General features: G+C 36.8%; 1 protein-coding gene across 4 annotated transcripts in view; it reads right to left on the bottom strand.

Annotated features, from left to right (window-relative positions):
- Window positions 1–19,573, bottom strand: part of PDE4D (phosphodiesterase 4D) — a 1,483,850-nt gene that overhangs the window by 956,462 nt on the left and 507,815 nt on the right. For all 4 annotated transcript variants that reach the window (XM_032334877.1, XM_032334875.1, XM_032334876.1 and 1 more), the window contains one exon: window positions 19,037–19,266. In XM_032334877.1, coding sequence (XP_032190768.1) covers window positions 19,037–19,266 — 230 coding nt within the window. The remainder of the gene's footprint in view (window positions 1–19,036; window positions 19,267–19,573) is intronic.

Raw genomic sequence — 19,573 nt, 5'->3', positions numbered from 1 at the left:
TTTTTATTTTTTATTTTTAAAGATTTTATTTATTTATTTGACAGACAGAGATCACAAGTAGGCAGAGAGGCAGGTAGAGAGAGAGGAAGAGAAGCAGGCTCCCTGGGGAGCAGAGAGCCCCATGTAGGGCTCTATCCCAGGACCCTAGGATCATGACCTGAGCCGAAGGTAGAGGCTTTAACCCACTGAGCCACCCAAGCACCCCTCAAGATTTTTTTAAAAAGTGAAATTAGTCAGTTTCAGAATTGAAAAAAAAAATCAGAAATAATTAACACTTAGGCCCAACCAGACTAATCTAATGGAGAGTGTACCCGCCTTCCACACTGTATAATTTTGTCGACTGACCTTTTAACTACTTGCCAGTAGTGAGTTTAAATCTCCTCTTTAACAATGCTGAGCTTCCACACTTAGTGCTCTAAACCAAGATCTCCATCCTCTCTTTCAAGTACCCATCTCTACTCCTAGGCATTTCTCTATAACTCTTTGTTCTGTAATATAAGACAGGTAAATCTGTCTATTCTGCCTGTAAATGTTTCTCAAAAGTTGGCCATTTTTCTTCTACCTCTTGCCTCCACTCTAAACTACGGTGTCATTTTCCCCCGGTGAATTAACACAATAGTTTTTTTTTTTTAATTAGTTTCAGAAGTAGAATTTAGTGATTGTATATAGCACTAAGTACTCATTACATTACACGCCCTCCTTAATGCCCATCACCCAGTTATACCTTCCCCCAACCACCTCCCTCCCACAACCTTCAGTTTGTTTCCTAGAGTTCAGTGTCTCTAATGGTTTGCCTCCCTCTCAATTTTCATCTTACTTTTTATTTTTCCTTCCCTCACAAGAGTTTTTTATGGGCCTCACCATGGATACTCTGATTCCACTCTCCCATCTAATCTCTATCATAGCCACAATGATCTTCTGAAAAAAAAAAGCTGGTTTCATCCCATTCCTCACTGGTTTCCCACTGCTATTTTCTTAGTTTGGCTTACATCTGCATCCTGCTTACCTCTTCAGCCTCATCCTACTCCATGCTACTGCTTACTTTATAGTCCAGTTATATTTCCCTCATTTTAATTCCTTGATTACACCATGCTCTATTTTGCCTCAGGGCCTTCACACATGCTAAGAAAAAATACAGCACTTACAAAAGACCTTCTACAATTTTCAGCCACCACATCTATCCACTTACCTGCATCTGTGCCATATATTCTACTTTCTTTATATCATTATGGATAAAGTATCCTGCTCTGATTGCAAAGGCACTCATCCTCTTGTACTTTTAATCTATTCCTTTTATCTACTCTAAGAGATTACCCCAGCAACTATCTGCATCAGGTTTTCCTTCTTACCATAGCATCCTTGCTATGGTCTGAATGCTTGGGTCTGCCTAAAGTTCGTATGTTGGAATCCTAACCACCTAGAAAGTGGTATTAGGAGGCAGGGGGCCTTTGGAAGGAACTTAGGTCATATGGGTATATCCCCCATGAATGGGATTAGTATTCTTATAAGAGGTCAAGAGAGCTCCCTAGCCATTTGCCTCATGTGAGAACACAGGAAGAAGGCTCTCACCAGAACACAAGCATGCTGTCTCCTTGATTTTGGACCTCCCAGCCTCCAGAATCATGTGCAGTACATTTCCATTGTTCAGGAGCCACCCAGTCTGTGATACTTTGTTTTAGCAGTCCAAATGGACTAAGACAGCTCCCACCAGCATACAAACATGCTATTAATTCAACTTAAAAAAAGGGGAAAACAGCAACAACAACATGGTTCTATGTTGCCCTTCACTTAGGCTGCATCGCTCTTCTATCTTCTAGACAGGAACACAACAAACAGCATAGTTAGCTCCTTCAAGGCCTCAAAACCTTACTCAAAGTCTTACTCTCCTTGAGTTCTCCCCTGGTCACTCTAAGTAAATTCCAACCTCTCCGGAAACACCATGCCCCTTTCCCTGCTTTCCTCTGACCCCACCAAAATAGAAGATTCTGGAGAGCTAGGATATTTGTCTGCATCATCCAGTACTTTATCCCAGTGTCCATCTCCATGTGAGCAAGAACTCTGCCCCTTCACCCTCTTGAGTGCCCAGCATCACTCCTGTGGCTCAGACATGGCATTCCATCCTTGTGGAGAACAAAGAAATGCATCCATGTGCCTGATAACAGCTCCATCTCTCTGGCTTCGTCTTTGCTACAGGAAACAGACATTTATAGTCTCTTAATACTTGAAAAGCCTCAATCTCCTGGTAATCCATAACTCAAAAACTGCCTACGGTCTACATCAGTGGTCAGTAAACATTTTCTCTAAAGGGTCAGACAGTAAACATTTTAGGTTCTACAGGCCAAATGGTCTTCATCTCAACTACTCTGCAGTGGTAGTGTGTGTTCCAAGAAAACTTCATTTATAAGACAGGGGTCAAGCAGGATTTGGCCTGTAGGCCCTTGTGTGCCAACCCCTGGTTTAAGCTGGTCTTCTGGATCTAAACTCATCTTTTAAAGCAGAAGTACATGAGGAAAAAAATGATATCACTCTTCCCTTTCTAGTCATTCAGATTTAGCCCCATCACTGCTTCACAGACTCTGATCTTTCATAAGTGAAAATCTCACCTATTATTCCCCAACTCCACTGAATCTCCAGATCACCACCAGTTTACAACCCAAAATTATTTTAGAAAGACAATTAAAGTCAACAGTGAAAATGAAGAACAGTAAAAGAAATTCTACTTGAGGACATCAAATGATTTTTACCTCAATATGTCTCAAATGGCATTACTGTCCTATGACCCCTCCAGGGGAATTATATTAGAATTTTTCTTTTTCTGAAGCATTATTAGAAAGATAAACTCTAGAGGTAAAGAATGCAGATCCTCATAATTCCTTTTCAGAGGTGTTTACTAAAACCCGTATTTTTTAATTTTGTAGATGATATATTTCTCTCTCATGTGGATAGGCCTATGTCACTCAAACAATCTTTTGTTTGCTTTTGCTTACAAAATGCTGCCATGGGGATAATTTAAATGTAAATTAGAAGCCATCCAAAGACAACTTTATTTTGTTGTTGTGATGTGAGGCTAATGGAAGCAGTCAGTCATTTTCCAGGATAAAAATGTCCTTTAAATAAGAGAAATGGTACAGATGTTTCAACTGATGGCAATTTTATTTTTTGCAAATGTCACCTGATTTTTTTTCTCATCAATTAATAGACTCTAATGAGGTATTGCACAAAGTCATTTTTCTTCTTCTTCTTTTTTTTTTTTTAAAGATTTTATTTATTTATTTGACAGAGATCATAAGTAGGCAGAGAGGCAGGCAGAGGTGGTGGGGGGGTGGGAAGCAGGCTCCCTGCTGAACAGAGAGCCTGATGTGGGGCTCAATCCCAGGACCCTGAGATCACAACCTGAGCTGAAGAGAGAGGCTTTAGCCCACTGAGCCACCCAGGCACCCCCAAATTCATTTTTCTTTAAAAAAAAATAAAAAGGCTTTTCAAATTGTTAAAGCAATATTCTGGCAGTTTAATAATAGATCTTGGTATTATACAACAATACTGTTATTTTGAACTAAAGTTTTTATAGTGCTATTTTATAACAGTGAAATTGAAACGGCTTTAGGTGACCATTGCTGAGGCCAATTTTTGCCATGTTTAAGATATTCCTAGGAGAGATCTGTATTTGTTAAAGGTGCATTAACTCTACCACAGCAACAAATCAGAGACCATCTAAGTACTGAAGATATAATTTCCTAATTGGTAAATTGGGTTCCAGGTTTAGGGGATCTTCATGAAGAATCAAGCTGCAGTCTTTTCAGGATGGCTCAGTTGGTTAAGCGTCCAACTCCTGGTTTCAGCTAAGGTGATCTCAGTGTCTTGCGATAGAGCCCCGTCAGGCTCTTTGTTCAGTGCAGAGCCTGTTAGATATTTTCTTCCTCTCCCCCTGCTCCTCCCTCTGTAACTCCCACCATGTACACTCTCTCTCTCTAGTAAATAAAATCTTTTAAAAGAGAGAGAGAGAGGGAGGAGAGTAATTTTAGTAACTTCAGTCAGGTATCAGAGAAAGTTCAGATCTTCTGGAAGGAAGACTGCAAATGCCAAAACCTTTCTGAACTATTTCAATTGCATTTTTTGTTAACCTAACCAGATTTTTCTTCACTATAAGAGATAGAGTGGATATGGAATTAATATTCTGAAGAACTAGGGAAATTCAGATATCTACCGTTTTTCCTCATAATTCCACCATTAACATTGGAACAAGCCATTAAGTTAAATGAAATATTTCCATCTCATGGAGAATGGCCTTACATCATCCTTTCTATTTGACTAGAACAGACTCCCTGAAGAATAGATATTCTTCTAGAAGGGAAACATATTCTGATGCATGGAATTATAATTGAGGCTAAAAAGCTGTGGATATAATTAAGATACTCTATTAAGGTAAAAAGAGGGTATCAAGAAGGAAAGGCATTTGTGCAAGAGTTTGTGAGAACACTGAGGTTACATGCCTATGTCCTCTCTTCATATCTCCCTCTGAAATACGTCTTCGGATATAGACCACACTCATATGTATGCACCTGCATACACACACACACACACACACACACACACACACACACCCCAAAGATAAATGACTTCTAAAGGACAAGAGCATGTGTAAGGAAGTTTAACTGACAGTTTCTCATCTTTTTCTTCACAATTGCCTTCAAAATTCTACATGCGGAACAAATCTGATTGGTTTAGTACTGCATATAAGGAAGAGTTAGAGAGAGGTATGCTCCCATAACCAAAGGGTAGGCTTTCTCAATAAACTCACAACAGAGTTAATCTTCCTTCAGAGAAAACTTTTTTAAAAAAGAGAGAGAGAGAAATTAAAATAAACTAGTACTTATAGAGGAAGAATATTCTCAGAGAGAAAGGACATGCAGTTTGTAATTTCATGCACTTAATTAATGCAGTGCAAACCACTCTCATTAGGAGTCCATTTTAAGCCTACCAGCTTGAACAGCCAAAAGGGAATAATTACAATGAAACCCTGTCCTTGTCTCCTTACTGAGAGTTTCACAAACTTCACCAGGGACATCTCAGGAGATTCTTCTTTCCAGCACTCTCCTTTTTGTTACTCTTTTATGGAAAAGCAATGTACAGATGTGAAAACTCAATTCTTCCTTTTGGTTCCTCTCTATTAATTTTTATTACTGATTTTTACAGTGAAAGTTCTGAAAAACTCAGAGCACTTCCCATACATTATTTTCTGGAGTGGTAAAGCCTCATAATAAATTCAGTAATGGTTGTGTACATATCGGGGTTCTGGGTTGCAAACAACAAAAATCAATACTGATGAACTTCAGCAAGGAAAAGAAATTCATCAAAAGGATATAGGATAGAAGTCAGAATCAACAGGGAGCTTGAAGAACCGATGTGAGTGGGATCCAGGGGGGCAATGAGCTGCCAGAATGCAACCTGCTGCATGCCAGCTGGACACATACACTGCTAGTCACACTGTTAGCAGCCAAAACCAGCCAAAACCACACTGTTAGCAGAAGTTAGTGGAGAGCACTAACTTCTCCACTTTGTAGTGCCACATGCCATGGGGGTCTTAGCCATGAAGTAACAGATTGACAACACTGAGGTCTAACTGCCAGAGAGTTAAGCACTGGGAATATCTGTCCCCTGCAGCATCCTTGTGGAAGGCTAGGCCCTCTCTCTTACTTACTCTGAGATTCCGTCCAAACAGAAGTGTCCTGGATACTGACCAGCCAAACGAGTTTTCTATTCCAGGATCTTCATTGAGTTCTTATCCCTTTGTCTACCCCCAGGGTTACATTCCCAAGCAACAGAGTGACAGTAATATAAGTTTAAAAACAAACAAACAAACAAAAAACCCACCAAAAAACCCAAAGAGGGTACAGAGGTACCCTCTTTATTCTACTCTACAGGGTACAACACCTGTCTTGTTGCAATGTCTGGCTAAATGAGTATAAACCTAATATCTTAGTCCATTCAGGCTGTTATATCAAAATACCATAAACAGGATGACTTATAAAGAACAGAAATTTATTTCCATAATCCTGGAGTCTGGGAAGTCCAAGATCAAAGCTTTGCATACTTGTTGTCTTCCAATGGCCCACTTCCTGGTGCACAGATGGCTTTCTCGCTATGTCCAGTTGAAGGGGTGAGGGATCTCTCTGGGGCCTCTTTTATAAAAACATTAATTCTACTCATGAAGGCTCTATCTTCATGATCTAATCACCTCTACAAAGATCCCACATCTAATACCATCCTCTTGGGGATTAGGATTTCAAAATATTAATTTGAGGTGTAGGGTACAAACATTTAAAGCACATTACCTAGGCTCACAAAGGTGAAAGAACTAAAACCAAAATATTCTCCTGCCCCAGTGCTATACAGTTTGGGGTCAAAGCTCAAGTGCCTGCTTTAGTGTTAAATTCTGGGATCAGATAAAAATAACTTAGGTCTATGCTCCAGGGAATACTTGTTCCTGGAAAGTAAGACTGTAAAACAAAGAAAATAGCCTATTTATAAAAATTAACAGTTAGCTCTTCAGAGCTCACCTTAAGACCCTCACTTTACTTCAAAGACTCCATTAATCCAAAGCTATTAGGTATTTTTTTTTAAGATTTTATTTATTTGAGAGACAGCATGAATAGGGTAGGGGGCAGAAGGGGAGGGATAGAGGGAGAGAATTATCAAATAAACTCCCTACTGAGTGCACAGCCCTGGTAAATCAGGGCTCCATCCCACATCCTTGAGATAATGACCAGAGCCAAAACCAAGAGTTGGATGCTCAACCAACAGAGCCACCCAGGCACCCCAGCCTATTAGGTGTTTAAAATAGGTGCACTCCAATCACTTTTCCACCTAGCAATAGCAGGCTCTAAGACTCTACAAACATCCTTTCTTTACTTTCCCCTTCTGAAATATTTCTAAGTTTAAAGGTAGTATTCTTTATTCCAGTGAGACTAACTTCAGTTTTGCTTAATCAATAGATTCTGCTGGTGATCTTTTTGGGGACTTGTCTACAAATGGCGACATGGTTACACAAAATGATCAAGAGAACCCTGAAAGGCCCCAGCATTCCTCCTCCACATATTTGCCAAAAATACCCACCGAATTACACGTGAGAAACAAAATGCCAAGAATTTTATTTTTATCTATTCATAAATACTCTCTCAGTGCCTAAAATAGGATCTGTTATATATTAAAGACTTGAAAAATATTTGGATGAATGAAATGGCAAATAATCATGAGTGCAATTTTTAATGTAATGTTACTGAATAAACACATATTTTTCAAGAGAAATCAAGATGAGAGAAAACATAACCACAATCTTGTTGTTCCAAAAAATTTAATTACTTTATATTACTTTCCCATCCTTAGCTACATGCAGGCATCTATTTTGTAGTGGTGTAACTAACACAAGTGTACTCGTGTATTTTGCTTTTCTTTCCAAAAGGCCCAACCACTTCCATGGTACCATACAGTTATCATAATGATCAACTTAATGACAAGATAATGGTCCAGGAATGTGAATTCTCATTACCATTCATTCACTGTTTTTCCTACTGCAAAGAATGACTTTCACTTACAAACCAATTTTATAAAAAAAAACTAAATAAACCAAAAATCATAAGCCCTTATTTCAGGTTTTTCAGTGGACACTGAATAGAACATACCAGAAGTTATAAACCAAAATGACACAATGTGGGTTCCAGTCTTTATTTGTTATAGTTAACCTCTGAAAATCAATTAACTTTTATATTTTTTTCTTAAGACAAATGAAGCCCTCTCTTCTTGGGTCTCTGTGCAGTATAATAACCTTTGCTAAGGCATTTTGTAAGTATGATACATTCCACAGTTGCTAAATTCTAGTCATAAATACTATTTCAGATGGTGAGGATAAAAACAGAGAAAATGACCTTCACAAGGTCATAGGAAAGAACGAAAATAAAAATTGGGTTTGCAGAGGTAGCATATCAAGATTTTTAGTCCCAGGTCTTAACCATGCAGCTTTATCAAACAGATTTAATATTCGCATGAACACGGTCCACTAGAAGATAAAGTCTGAAAATAATATGTAACATCCAAGTTGAGGGAAAAAACATACACACGTGTCTTTCAGGTGTTTCATTTTACATTAGTAGTCCAATTTACTAAAGAAAGTTTTCTACAAATAGTATTTGTCCACATCAAATTCAATTGCACTCTAGATTTCACTGCTACAATTAGCAGCATGGTGAACTGGAATAATGCTCGAATCCCAAAGATAGTATTTAAGAATATTTAAGAAAGCAGTATGTTTAAGACAACGATCTTTTCTAATAAAGGAAATTCTCAAAAGAAAAACCCAAATGCTAATTCAAAATACCTAAGTTGTTATTATAACTGGCAAAATAATTAGAGTCAAATATTAAAACACAATTGTTTAAAATAAAATAGAACTCTGACTGAAAAGATAATGCACATAAAAAAAAATCAAATCCTTCACCTAAATCTAGGACACAGCTGAATAACTTGAAAGACGCAAAATTCCCCAAACACTGCAAGCTGCTGCTGTTTCCAAAAGATGAAAGTCCTGAGAAGCAGAGAATGCCATTGTGAATCTGCTTATTTGGAGCTGACAGCCCTCATGGCCTTTCTAAAAGACTTAGTAACTATGCTACACTCCCTCTCCCCTGAATCTGTCAAAGGACAGTTGGGCTGATTCTTGAAAATGTTCTGGAATTTAGCTATAATAATCACACCTCAGAGAAATACCTGAGATAGAAATTTTTCCTCTCCTCTGTGTTCTTCCAGTTCACTATCCTTATACTATGCTATGATTTCTCACCCCTGTTCAAATCCCCCACTCTTTTCCTTCCCCAATTTTTCTATTTTTCTAGAAATCTCTTTCCATGGTAAACAGACTTCCATTCATTGTCAGCCTCACTACTGAACAGGCAACCTACATACCGCCTTCCTTCAAACCTGGTTCTTCATTGAGAACATCACTTCCCTTGCAGGGAAACCAGAGGGGAGGCTGCTCTGGTTCTTGGTGCCTGTGCCTCTCTCAAGATGAGTTTCGCGCTCTCCTGGTTATTCATGTTAACTTACTGATTGTTATTCGTTGTTATTCACTTATTTCCATATACAGCTTAGCTACCATAATTCGTCACTTCTTTTATTGTCTTGCAAATACCTTCAATTTCCTTTCCCTACGTTTCTTACACTGCATCCCCACTTTGCAATTTGAATCAAACAACTATTGGCCTTGGTGGTGCGTATGCCTTGGATGCTCAGCACTATGAGTCATTATTTTCTGGAGTGGTAAAGCCTCATAATAAATTCACATGTTGGTTATAAGAAAAATTAATGGTAACGATTACCAACTATATTTCAAAATGACCAGGTGATCTAACCATGCTAAAGTTTTAGTTATCTAAATGCAAACACTGTTCCCTTTTGTCCCTAAACTATGTCCCTACTGTTCTCCCTGTTGGGTAATATCTCCTTTTAGGTCTCAGCTAAAGTGTCAGTTCCTCACAGGCCTGCATTAGTTTGCTCCCTGTGATATCCCATATTATTCCACATGCCCTTAGTCAAATTTGTCCTTCATATCAAACAAACTGGGTTGCAGTTGCCTATTTTCTTGTTTGATGACCCACTGGTTCTAAAATCCATGAAGGAAGAGACTAGAATGGTCTTGCTGAGTCTTCCTTCTCTAGTTCATTGCTCAGTATTCAGCAAATAAGAGACACTAACTATTTATTGGATAAATGTGTTAGTGAATGCATAAATACATGATTAATACATGATTGTGTAGATGAATATATTCATCAATATAAATTGTAGTTATTCTTTTATTTTTATAAAATTTGATTCTGTAAAATGTGTGGAAAAATAAGACTTCAAGAAATAGTTAATTTGAATTAAATCACATTAGGTGTGTCTATGTATGTGTGTGTGTGTGTGTATATATACGTGTTTATTATGATATTTAGCATTAATGTTTTTTGGGGTTTTTCTTGTTTTGTTTTGTTTTGCTTTTTAGGAATCACATTGGAGCAAGAGTCAGAATACCCTGAGACGAAATCCATCTGGAAATGTGGACAAATGTCTTGCCTTTCCCAGACTCCAAACTACCAACTTTGATTTAAAGGATGCTAATCCATTAAACCCAACACATTATCCAGATAAAGATTACATAAATGGCATCAAACAACATAACAAAATGGCATGCTACTTTGATTGAATTCCACAGATTTGGAATAGATGTAAAAATGCTTGTCTCTATCTATTCTCTTTTAAGTGGATAGAAGATCCTAAATAAATGAGATAAATAAGTATGATAATTGATACCAATATCCCAAATTGTTAGAAAAAATTCTAACCCAGTAGAGAGGATTTTCAGCAAAACCAAACTAAACCAAAAGAAAATAAACAACAACATCAGAAATACAGGAGATCATATATTTTTCCTATAGTTTCTTTCCTATAGTTTTATTTTCATGAAATCTCTTTGCCCTTTTTTATTGCTCACTGAAGGGGGGATTTTTATATTTTCATCCTTTCCTAAATTTCAGCTGAAAACATTTTTCTTATTCTGCATTTCTCAAAGTAATGCTCTATAATTAATATTAAGTTTGAATCAGTATATACATTACGAAATATATACATAATAATTAAAAGAAAGCCACTCAAGGTGCTTTTGCCTACTTTCATTTTCATGAACACAATACTGAAAGTCAGAAGAACATGACTTAAAGAATTATAAACTTACTCTAAACACTTCAGTGATGAATAACTTTGGGTTATATAAGAATGGTCAAGCAGGGGAGTGTTTATGGAAAACGAGCTAAGTGAGGAGCTAAAAATTATGATTCCTGGACAAAAATAAAGTGCCTTTATTCAGCTCTGCACTTTGCAGGCTATAGTTCTGTGGTCTTCAATCAACTTTTAATAGCAAAATAAATGCTTCACTGGGCTCATTATTGGGAAATATGGGATTCCCAACCAATCTGTACTATTAAACAGTTGGCATAAGAAAGGTTCGGAAGCAGGGACCACATACTCTGAGGTGGTAAATGCAGTCACTAATCTCTTTAGTGTTCTCAAGAACACAAAAGCCTGATGACATAGACACTTTGACTACAAAAGTAAGCCCTCCCCTGGTACACATTACTTAACTGACATAAAGATACAGAGTAAAATACTGTGATGTAGTAACAGTTTATTTGCAGTATCCTTAATTAGAATGCCAGAAAGTTTTACAAGAATGAAAAGGCACTACAGTAGACTGAAAAAGAAATTGGAGTTTGATAATTATCTTATTCTTTTGTAAATTTAGGGCATGACAAATATCATAAAATATTCAGAGATTCTATGATGTAGGAGGAAAATCACCCAGTGTTATTTAGCTGTTTATTTTAGGTTAGATCCAAGAATAGCTACTGATTCTGGAAAAAAAAAAGATGTTGTTTTTCAAAATACTATATATTAAAGATACAGCGTTCCATCAATCTGTGAGTCTAATTTTAATCTTGAAAATCAACAATTTCTTTTTTCTTTTAAGATTCTATTTATTTACTTGACAGGCAGAGATCACAAGTAGGCAGAGAGGTGGGCAGAGAGAGAGAGAGAGGTGGAAGCAGGCTCCCTGCTGAGCAGAAAGCCCGATGAGGGACTCCATCCCAGGACCCTGGGATCTTGACCTGAGCTGAAGGCACAGGCTTTAACCCACTGAGCTACCCAGGCACCTGAAAATCATGAATTTCAAAGCAAAAATAAAACTAGATTTAAGTAAACAGACTAAACACTTTAGAAACAAAAGGCTTGTGATGCTTAACAGTTTATTTTATGCCAATAAATCACATTTAAATAAGTCAAAGACAAAGGAATACAGTTTCTTTCTCACGGTATCTTCAAGATTGCTGGAAATGTTGCTTTCCAATTTCTTTGTAGTCATTACTTTTAACCCCAAATCCAGCTCAAGAAAACTATATTTCTAAGGAATATTTCACAATCACAATTATGTATGCCCAATTTTCAATTTGGAAAGTTTTGCCTATAGATCTTCCACATAACTGTCAACAAGAATCTACCAAATAAACCTCTCAAAACCTGAACACATATCCAATATGGAGAAGCAAGTCTTTTGGGCACACTGTAAAACACAACCCTTTGGCTTCATAAGTCCTTAGATCCAAAATATTGCAAATATGGAATGCTTTCTTAAGACCAAATATTAAAGATCAGGTGTGTCTGCTTTAACTAAGTTTCTGTTTTTATTGCTTTTACTCTGTTTGGGTTTTGACTCAGTAATGAATCATAGAAATTTACATTTTTTATGTTCTCTCTAATGTACTGTGTGTACTCAAGAGCACTAGATGATGGGCAGTTCATCAGAAAATCAATGTTTAACTGGCATCTGAGACCAGCTCCTCTGTGAATGGCACATAACTCATGGAAATATTTCTGGAAGATCCTTGTAAAATGAAAGCTTATTTGACTAATGTAATCCTTCCCCCCATATTGGGGAGTTCATTTTATTTTCCAAGAGTAACCATTTCTTCCTTTAACTTCTGTTTATTTTTTCTTTTCTTTCTTTCTCTTTCTTCCTTCCTTCCTTCCTTCTTTCCTCCCTTCTTCCCTCCCTCTCTCTCTCTCTCCCTTCCCCTCCTTCCTTCCTCCCTCCCTGTTCTCTCTCTCTCTTTCTTTCTTTCTTACTTTTGAAACACTAATATAAATGCACACTGTGTACTTCTCCAGACAGGTAATAGGACACTAGTAATGAGAAAGTGTTTCTGACACTCTCCACTCACCCATATCCTCACATATACATCCATCCAGAGGCATGTCAACATATTACAAGGGGACAACTTGCTCTTTGGCTCTCATTTTATTATAGTAGGAGTGAAACACAGTGAGAGAGATTTAGCATGACCTCTGCTGCTCCCTCAACTCCCTACCTGTGTGCAGGGAGCAATCTCCACATGTGTGGCAAGCTAAACCTCCTCAGAGCATTTGGGGGCACATGGACCAATCAGGGAAAGTAAGTCAAGATCAGAGGTGCAGTCAGAGAAAGCTCTTAATTCCTCTTGAGGATTCTGGCTGGACAAATATGTAGAAGTCAGCAAGAGTTGTTACAGAGATGAAGCAAGGAAGAAGTGGATCTCCACTCTCATCTTAAACATAATTGAACAATACCTGAAACCAGGGCATTTCTGTGGACAAATACCAAGAAAAAAATATAGACTTACAGTTTTCTTATTGCAAACTACAAATTCAACAACAACAAACATGATTTGTTCTACTATTCCAAAAAAAAAAGCATAACAATAGTAGTAGGTGATGTTATTATACATTAAGTGCTTACAGTGCTAAGTATTTTATCCTTACAACAGACCCATGAGGTAGGTACTCCCATTATTCCCATTTTGTCCTTGAAAAATTAGAAACTTGGAGTACTTAGATAACTTTTCCAAGGTCACAGCACTAGTAAGTGGTGAGGCAGGATGCAAATTCAACCTGACTGCATTTTAACTACTTACTACTCTGCTGTGGGCCACCACAAACACTGTCATATCATTCTCAACTTTACTTTGTCTGCCCCCTTAGTGCCTGGATGTCCTAGCCAGCATTCAGTATTCAAGGGATAACTGTCCTTGTCTTTAAGTAAAACTTCCCTGTAGGTTAAATGTCATTCTTGTCACCTGTTTCCCTTTATCAAGCAGTGTCCATTTCCTCCTTCTATTTTCTTCTCCACCTTATACACTTACCTCTTTCCCTGTTTACTGTTTTTCCCCCTTCGTTTTCTCCTCTTCCCCCCTTATTCCACTGTCATCTCACTTATCCTCATTTCTTTGACATCTCACTGTTACACTTTTTCCTACACACACACTGATGCGAATATGTGCACACATTTCAAAGGCCCTTAATGTTACCATAATTATAAGCAAACAGAAGGTAAAAATGGAAGCCATGGTTTGAGAGAAAATATTTATTTTACAACGCATATACCTAACAAAGGACTTAACATATATGACTAAAATACGTAAAGAGCCCCCAGAAGTCAATAAGTAAAAGAAAAACTGAATAAATTTTTTAAATGGGCATAGCATAAAATAAGATACCCGTATGTTCAATAAATATATTAGAAGGTAAATAATATCACTACTTATCAGGATAATATAAATTAAAACTATAGTAAGGTACCATTACACATTCACCAGAATGAGAAAATGAAAAAGCCTGAGAATAACAAATGTTGGTGAGGATGCAGAGCAAATGGAGTTCTCACACACTGCTACTGCATAAAATAATACATCATTTTGGAAAATTGTTGGGTGTTAACAAAAGATAAGCATATATTTACCTATGACTCGGAAATTCCACTCCTAAGCGTATAATCAAGAGAAATAATTGCATATACCCACAAAAAGACTTATATAAAAAAGTACATATTCATAATAGCTTCATGCAAGAAACATTCCAAATGGCCATCGATAAGAGAGCATGGATAAATAAATTAGGGTATACTCATACAGTGGAATAGTTCACTACAACAAAAAAAGAACAAACTACCAATACATACATCAACATGAATAAACCTAAAAAAAACATTTTGAATGATAAAAGCCAAACAAAGAGCACATACCATACAATCCCATTTATATAATATCCAAGAAGGGGCCAAACTAATCTTCAGTGCCAAGAGTTAGGAAACTGCAAGATTGCTACGTGGGTGTATAGATATATATAAAAATTTATCAAGATGTATATACTTAAAATTTGCATATTTTACTGCCTGTAAATTGTCCCTTAATAAAAAGTTTTTAGAAAGTAAATGGAAAAAAACCTAAGAGAAATATGAAAAGCTATGACATTCCAAATTACTTCTTACCAAGTTCACAGCATCTCAAGCCCATTAAAAGATGTCCCTCTTAGTTTAGTGAGAGTCAATATATAGCTATGAAGTCTAAGTGACCATACCCATGTGGGAAGCTAACTGGTAGATACATTCAAGGTTTTCAACATCTCAGATCTTACAATTCTGTTTTGTGTCATCTTTGAAAACTTCTAAAGGTTGCTAAATCATAATGCACACAAGCTAACACCTCAGGCATACTCAAAGAAGTTGGTAAATGGCATACATTTGAACATATTCATATAGCCTGCTCAAAACAACAACAAAAAATCAAAGTTAAATTGTAGAACTGTTATCTAAAAAAGCTCTCTTGAACTCAATCTCTTGACCCAGGTACTTCATGAGGAAGCTAACAGCACCATTCATAACACTCATCTCACCAGGCCAACATTCTTTTCAAAAACTAGTTACTCTTGGGAATGTATCTTTCTTTTTTTTTTTTTTTTTTTTTTTTTTTTTTTTTTTTTTTTGTACTCCGTACAAATATGTTTTTATGTAAACACACAAATTTTTATAATTTCCAACACAACACATATACACATGTAGTAATAAAATGTCTCTCTAGACCCAGACTTGGCAATTATTTTCTTCAAGCAGTATGTGGCTTTTATATTCCCCCTTCTCCTTTCTTTCCCTTTTCCTCTTATTTAACCTTTACTTATCTTGAATTTAGATTCAAACATCATTTCCTAAGACGACCTTTCTCTGAATGCCCAGACCGGGTCAGGAATGATTGTCACATCTTCTCTTAGTACTTTTTTTTTTTTTTTTTTTTTTTTTTTTTTAATTTATTTCCAGCATAACAGTATTCATTATTTTTGCACCACACCCCGTGCTCCATGCAATCCGTGCCCTCTATAATACCCACCACCTGGTACCCCAACCTCCCACCCCCCCGGAATGTATCTTTCTAAAGGGGTGCCATAAGCCTGTAGACTCACTGTGTGATATAAGACTGAGCAAAGGTCTGATATACTGATACATCAGAAGAAAGAGCAAAAAGTATTGATGTTAAGAAAATAAGGAAAATAAATCCAAAAGACATAAAAAGACTTCTTTCCCATCAAAAGTTTATAGTTACCAATATCTCAGCATTGTCAGTTGACAGTGGGGTCTGGGGACATGCTCACCTTTAACAATGGGGTACTGAGACAGCCAAGCTAAAACAGTCTCAATTCCCCCAAAAGCCCTTTCTGTGAAGTAATCTGGGGTTTTGGTTAACTGAAGTGGCTACAGAATGTAGCCCCTAAATTTACCTTCTGCTTCCCTTCCAAAGCTTAGGTATTCCAGAAGAGTATACGTCTGATTTTTATATTTCTCAAATACTCAATTCACAAATAATTTTTGCTGCAGAAGGTAATAACTATCCCTTTAATACATTCCTAGTCTTCATTTCTTGTTGGTTACTCTTGTCCATGGAATCTCCAGGCTGCTTTCAGGTACAGACAAGTTACCTTAGTTTTATTTCTCTCAAAGACAAATTCTTTCCTCCAAAATCCTGAGTATTTTACAAATGGTATGCACAATTTCACTTAAACTTGATTCTTAGATTCTTATTAAGAAGGACACAAACTTTGGAACAACAGAAGTACTATCACACAGACAATTCTGAAGCGCCTTAGGCACTTAGGGACTATTTGTTTTGAGCAACACATTCAAATTTAATTAAATGAATTTGGCTTTTACCTGAGATTTTTAATTATACACATTGCCAACTACATAGAGATATTAGATTTGCTACATCATTTTCTTTTAATAACAGATGATAAAACGTTTGAATAAGAAGTCATAGTTAGCCACCAATTTTTTTGAGATACCGAAGTTAACTGAATGCATCACAGGCTTAAATTGGTTTATTTCAATTTTAATTATAAATATAATTTCTTCTTACTCAAATGTAGAAAAAGCAAGATAATGATTCTAAGATAAACCTGCTGTGCAGAAAAGTGTTAACATCAGTCCTGTGACTATTATCTTTAAAAAAGCTTGTTTGAAAGGTTAGCCCTAGAAACTTGGATTTCAGGAAGGTGCCCACAATTCCCTGAATGGTATGAGTGATTCACTGTGCCTAAACTAGTTCTACCAAAAAATGTGGCTTGTGCTCAATGACAGCTTTCCTTCTGGGAATCTGAACTTTAGTCACATACTAGCCAGAGAGTGCCTAAGTGACCACCTCCCAGTAAAAATTCTGGGCACTGAGTCTATTTTTTTTGTGGGATTTTTTTTTTCTTTACTGTGCTAAGAATATTTAGCATAAGGTCTACCTTAGTGACAAATTTCAAAGTTCGCAGCACAGTATTGTTCTCTATAGGCATAATGTTGTACAGTTCATCTCTACAGCTGATTCATTTTGCATAGCTGAAACTATATACCCATTGAATAGCAATTTCCCATTTCTTCTACCCCAGCTCCTAGCAAGTCCCCTTCTACTGTATCTACGAGTTGCACTATTTTAGATTCCTCATAAGTACTGAGTCTCTTCATGGGTTTCTCTGGTAGAAGGCTTCTCTGGTGACACATTTCACATGTGCTGTCACAGCTCATTTTTAGAGGAAATTAAGTGCATCTTGTCTGACTCCCCTGGGACTGGAGAGTCTGGAAGCTTGTCTCTGGTTTCCTCTAGATTTTGCCCTATGTGCCTTTTTCTTTGCTGATTTTGCTTTGTATTCTTTTCCTGCAATAAATCTCAGCCATGAGTATGACTATTTGCTGAGTCCTGGAAGCTCACCTAGCAAACCATGGAAACTAGGAGTGGTCTTGGTGACCACTTGACACCCTTGACATCTGGGAATCCTGCCCTCTATACAGATGAACAGAATTGGTATTAATCTCAATGAGAGAGGAAATCAGTTTTTTGAGATAGTATTTTTCAAGGAATGTTCAGATCAAGCTGCCATATACAATTCCCAACTGCTTTAGTGTGTTTGGTGAATAGAAGTACAATCTTTTTTTATATGCATGGTTCATCAAAAGCCAAAACCAGTATGAAAAATAACTAAACAAATATTTCCTCTTTCCATTATTTCAAAGAAAGAATTTGCTGTATTTTTATTTACTTATCAGTAATTTCTTTTTACCTTTTAATAAGAGAGGCCCTTTGAACTAGTAACAATTCAAACAACTAAATTTAGTATCTTAAAGGACAGTTATTAGCAAAATTTCTCCTGATCACAACTTTTCTAATCACTTTTAAGAAAATCCTGAAGTAACTTCCCTAGAGATGCCTTAAATTTGGCAGAGAATGGGGAAGAATCACATTTGCTACATAACAAATTGCTTTGTTCTTATAATCTTAGCAAACATTCTAGAGTCTTTCCAAGTATGGGCCACTTGGTTTCCTTCTTTCTTTTCTATTGAAGCTTCTTAAAAATGCAGCTGAACAAAAGAAAAAAGAAGGGATGCACCCATTACCCATACTTTCTTTCACAATGTTTTACCTAGTGACATTGCTCTTAAATAGTAAAATCTCTACTGGTAAAGAGCAGAGAAAGAAAAAAACACAAATACTTTGTTGGAGATATAAATGTTATTGCATCTTGGAGACAGTGACCATGTGTGATCCTTCTGTATGTATTAATGCTAAATAAAATCACCTCATGCTGGGAACTGAAACAGTATTCTAGTAAATAACACCTCGAAGTGTCATAGGCCAAATTACGAGGCCCGTTAACTGCATATTTCCTTTGATTCTAATTACAGGACAATCTATTCTTGATTCTAAATTTGTTTTGCATCAATGAACATTGTCTACTATTTCCAGACATGTATGCCTATGTGGTAATTTGTCCATCAGTTCTCATTTGTTAATAAATTTTCATGAAATAACATATGACCAATATTAATTTTCTAAGTCCAAGTCTCCTTTCCAAGATGCTTATGATCATTTACCAATATATTTTCAACTCCTCTGTGTAAAACGGTTTGACTGAAACAGTTTCCCCTACAGAGAGAGGGACATTACCTGAGGAAAATTTACCCTTCTTTCTTTGGACTCTAGAAACCCCATTTTCCTCCCACTCAAATCAAGCAATGAGCCACAAAATCTCTAGATCTAGAATCTAGAAAGACCAAAGATAACAATCACCATCCAAAATACAAAAGGGAAAAACATTGCCGAGAGGCACTCACCCACTGGAGTCTGCAGAAGTGATAGCAATCAATGGTAGAATCTTCAGGGGAAGGCTGGTCGGTCTTGGAATGTTCTCTGATTCACTTTTCAAGTCTGCTTGTTCCAGCTGTCTGAAGGCAAGAGGGGGAAGCTGAACATTGCGACAAGAAAGTCTCCGTACAAGATAGGGTTCCATTCCTCGGAAAGGGTCTTCCTCTTCATTACTGGAATGCAGTGTTTCCTCAGAGGCCTAAGGCAATAGTTAAAGAAAGTACAGTTCTCAATAGAATAGCATTGATCAATACATGATAGCTCTATACTTCTGGGGAAGGAAATTAAGGGAAAAGTACACACGAAAAAGCCTAACTATGAAGCAACAACACTAACAGAACAATATTTGGTGATGAGATTAGAATAGCTGAAATCTAGATTTATTTTTAAAAAGGTAAATTTGTTCACCAGTATATTTAAATATGGCTCAGTTGTTACAGTTAATTGACATCTCCAAAAGTTTTAGAATTTATGAGCTTTGTGCATGAATTCTATAAAATCAAGGA

Source organism: Mustela erminea, chromosome 3 (genome assembly GCF_009829155.1).
Source record: "Mustela erminea isolate mMusErm1 chromosome 3, mMusErm1.Pri, whole genome shotgun sequence".
NCBI classification, from domain to species: Eukaryota; Metazoa; Chordata; class Mammalia; order Carnivora; family Mustelidae; genus Mustela; species Mustela erminea.
Note: the sequence above shows the minus strand (reverse complement) of the source record. Positions and strands in the feature narration are given on the sequence as shown.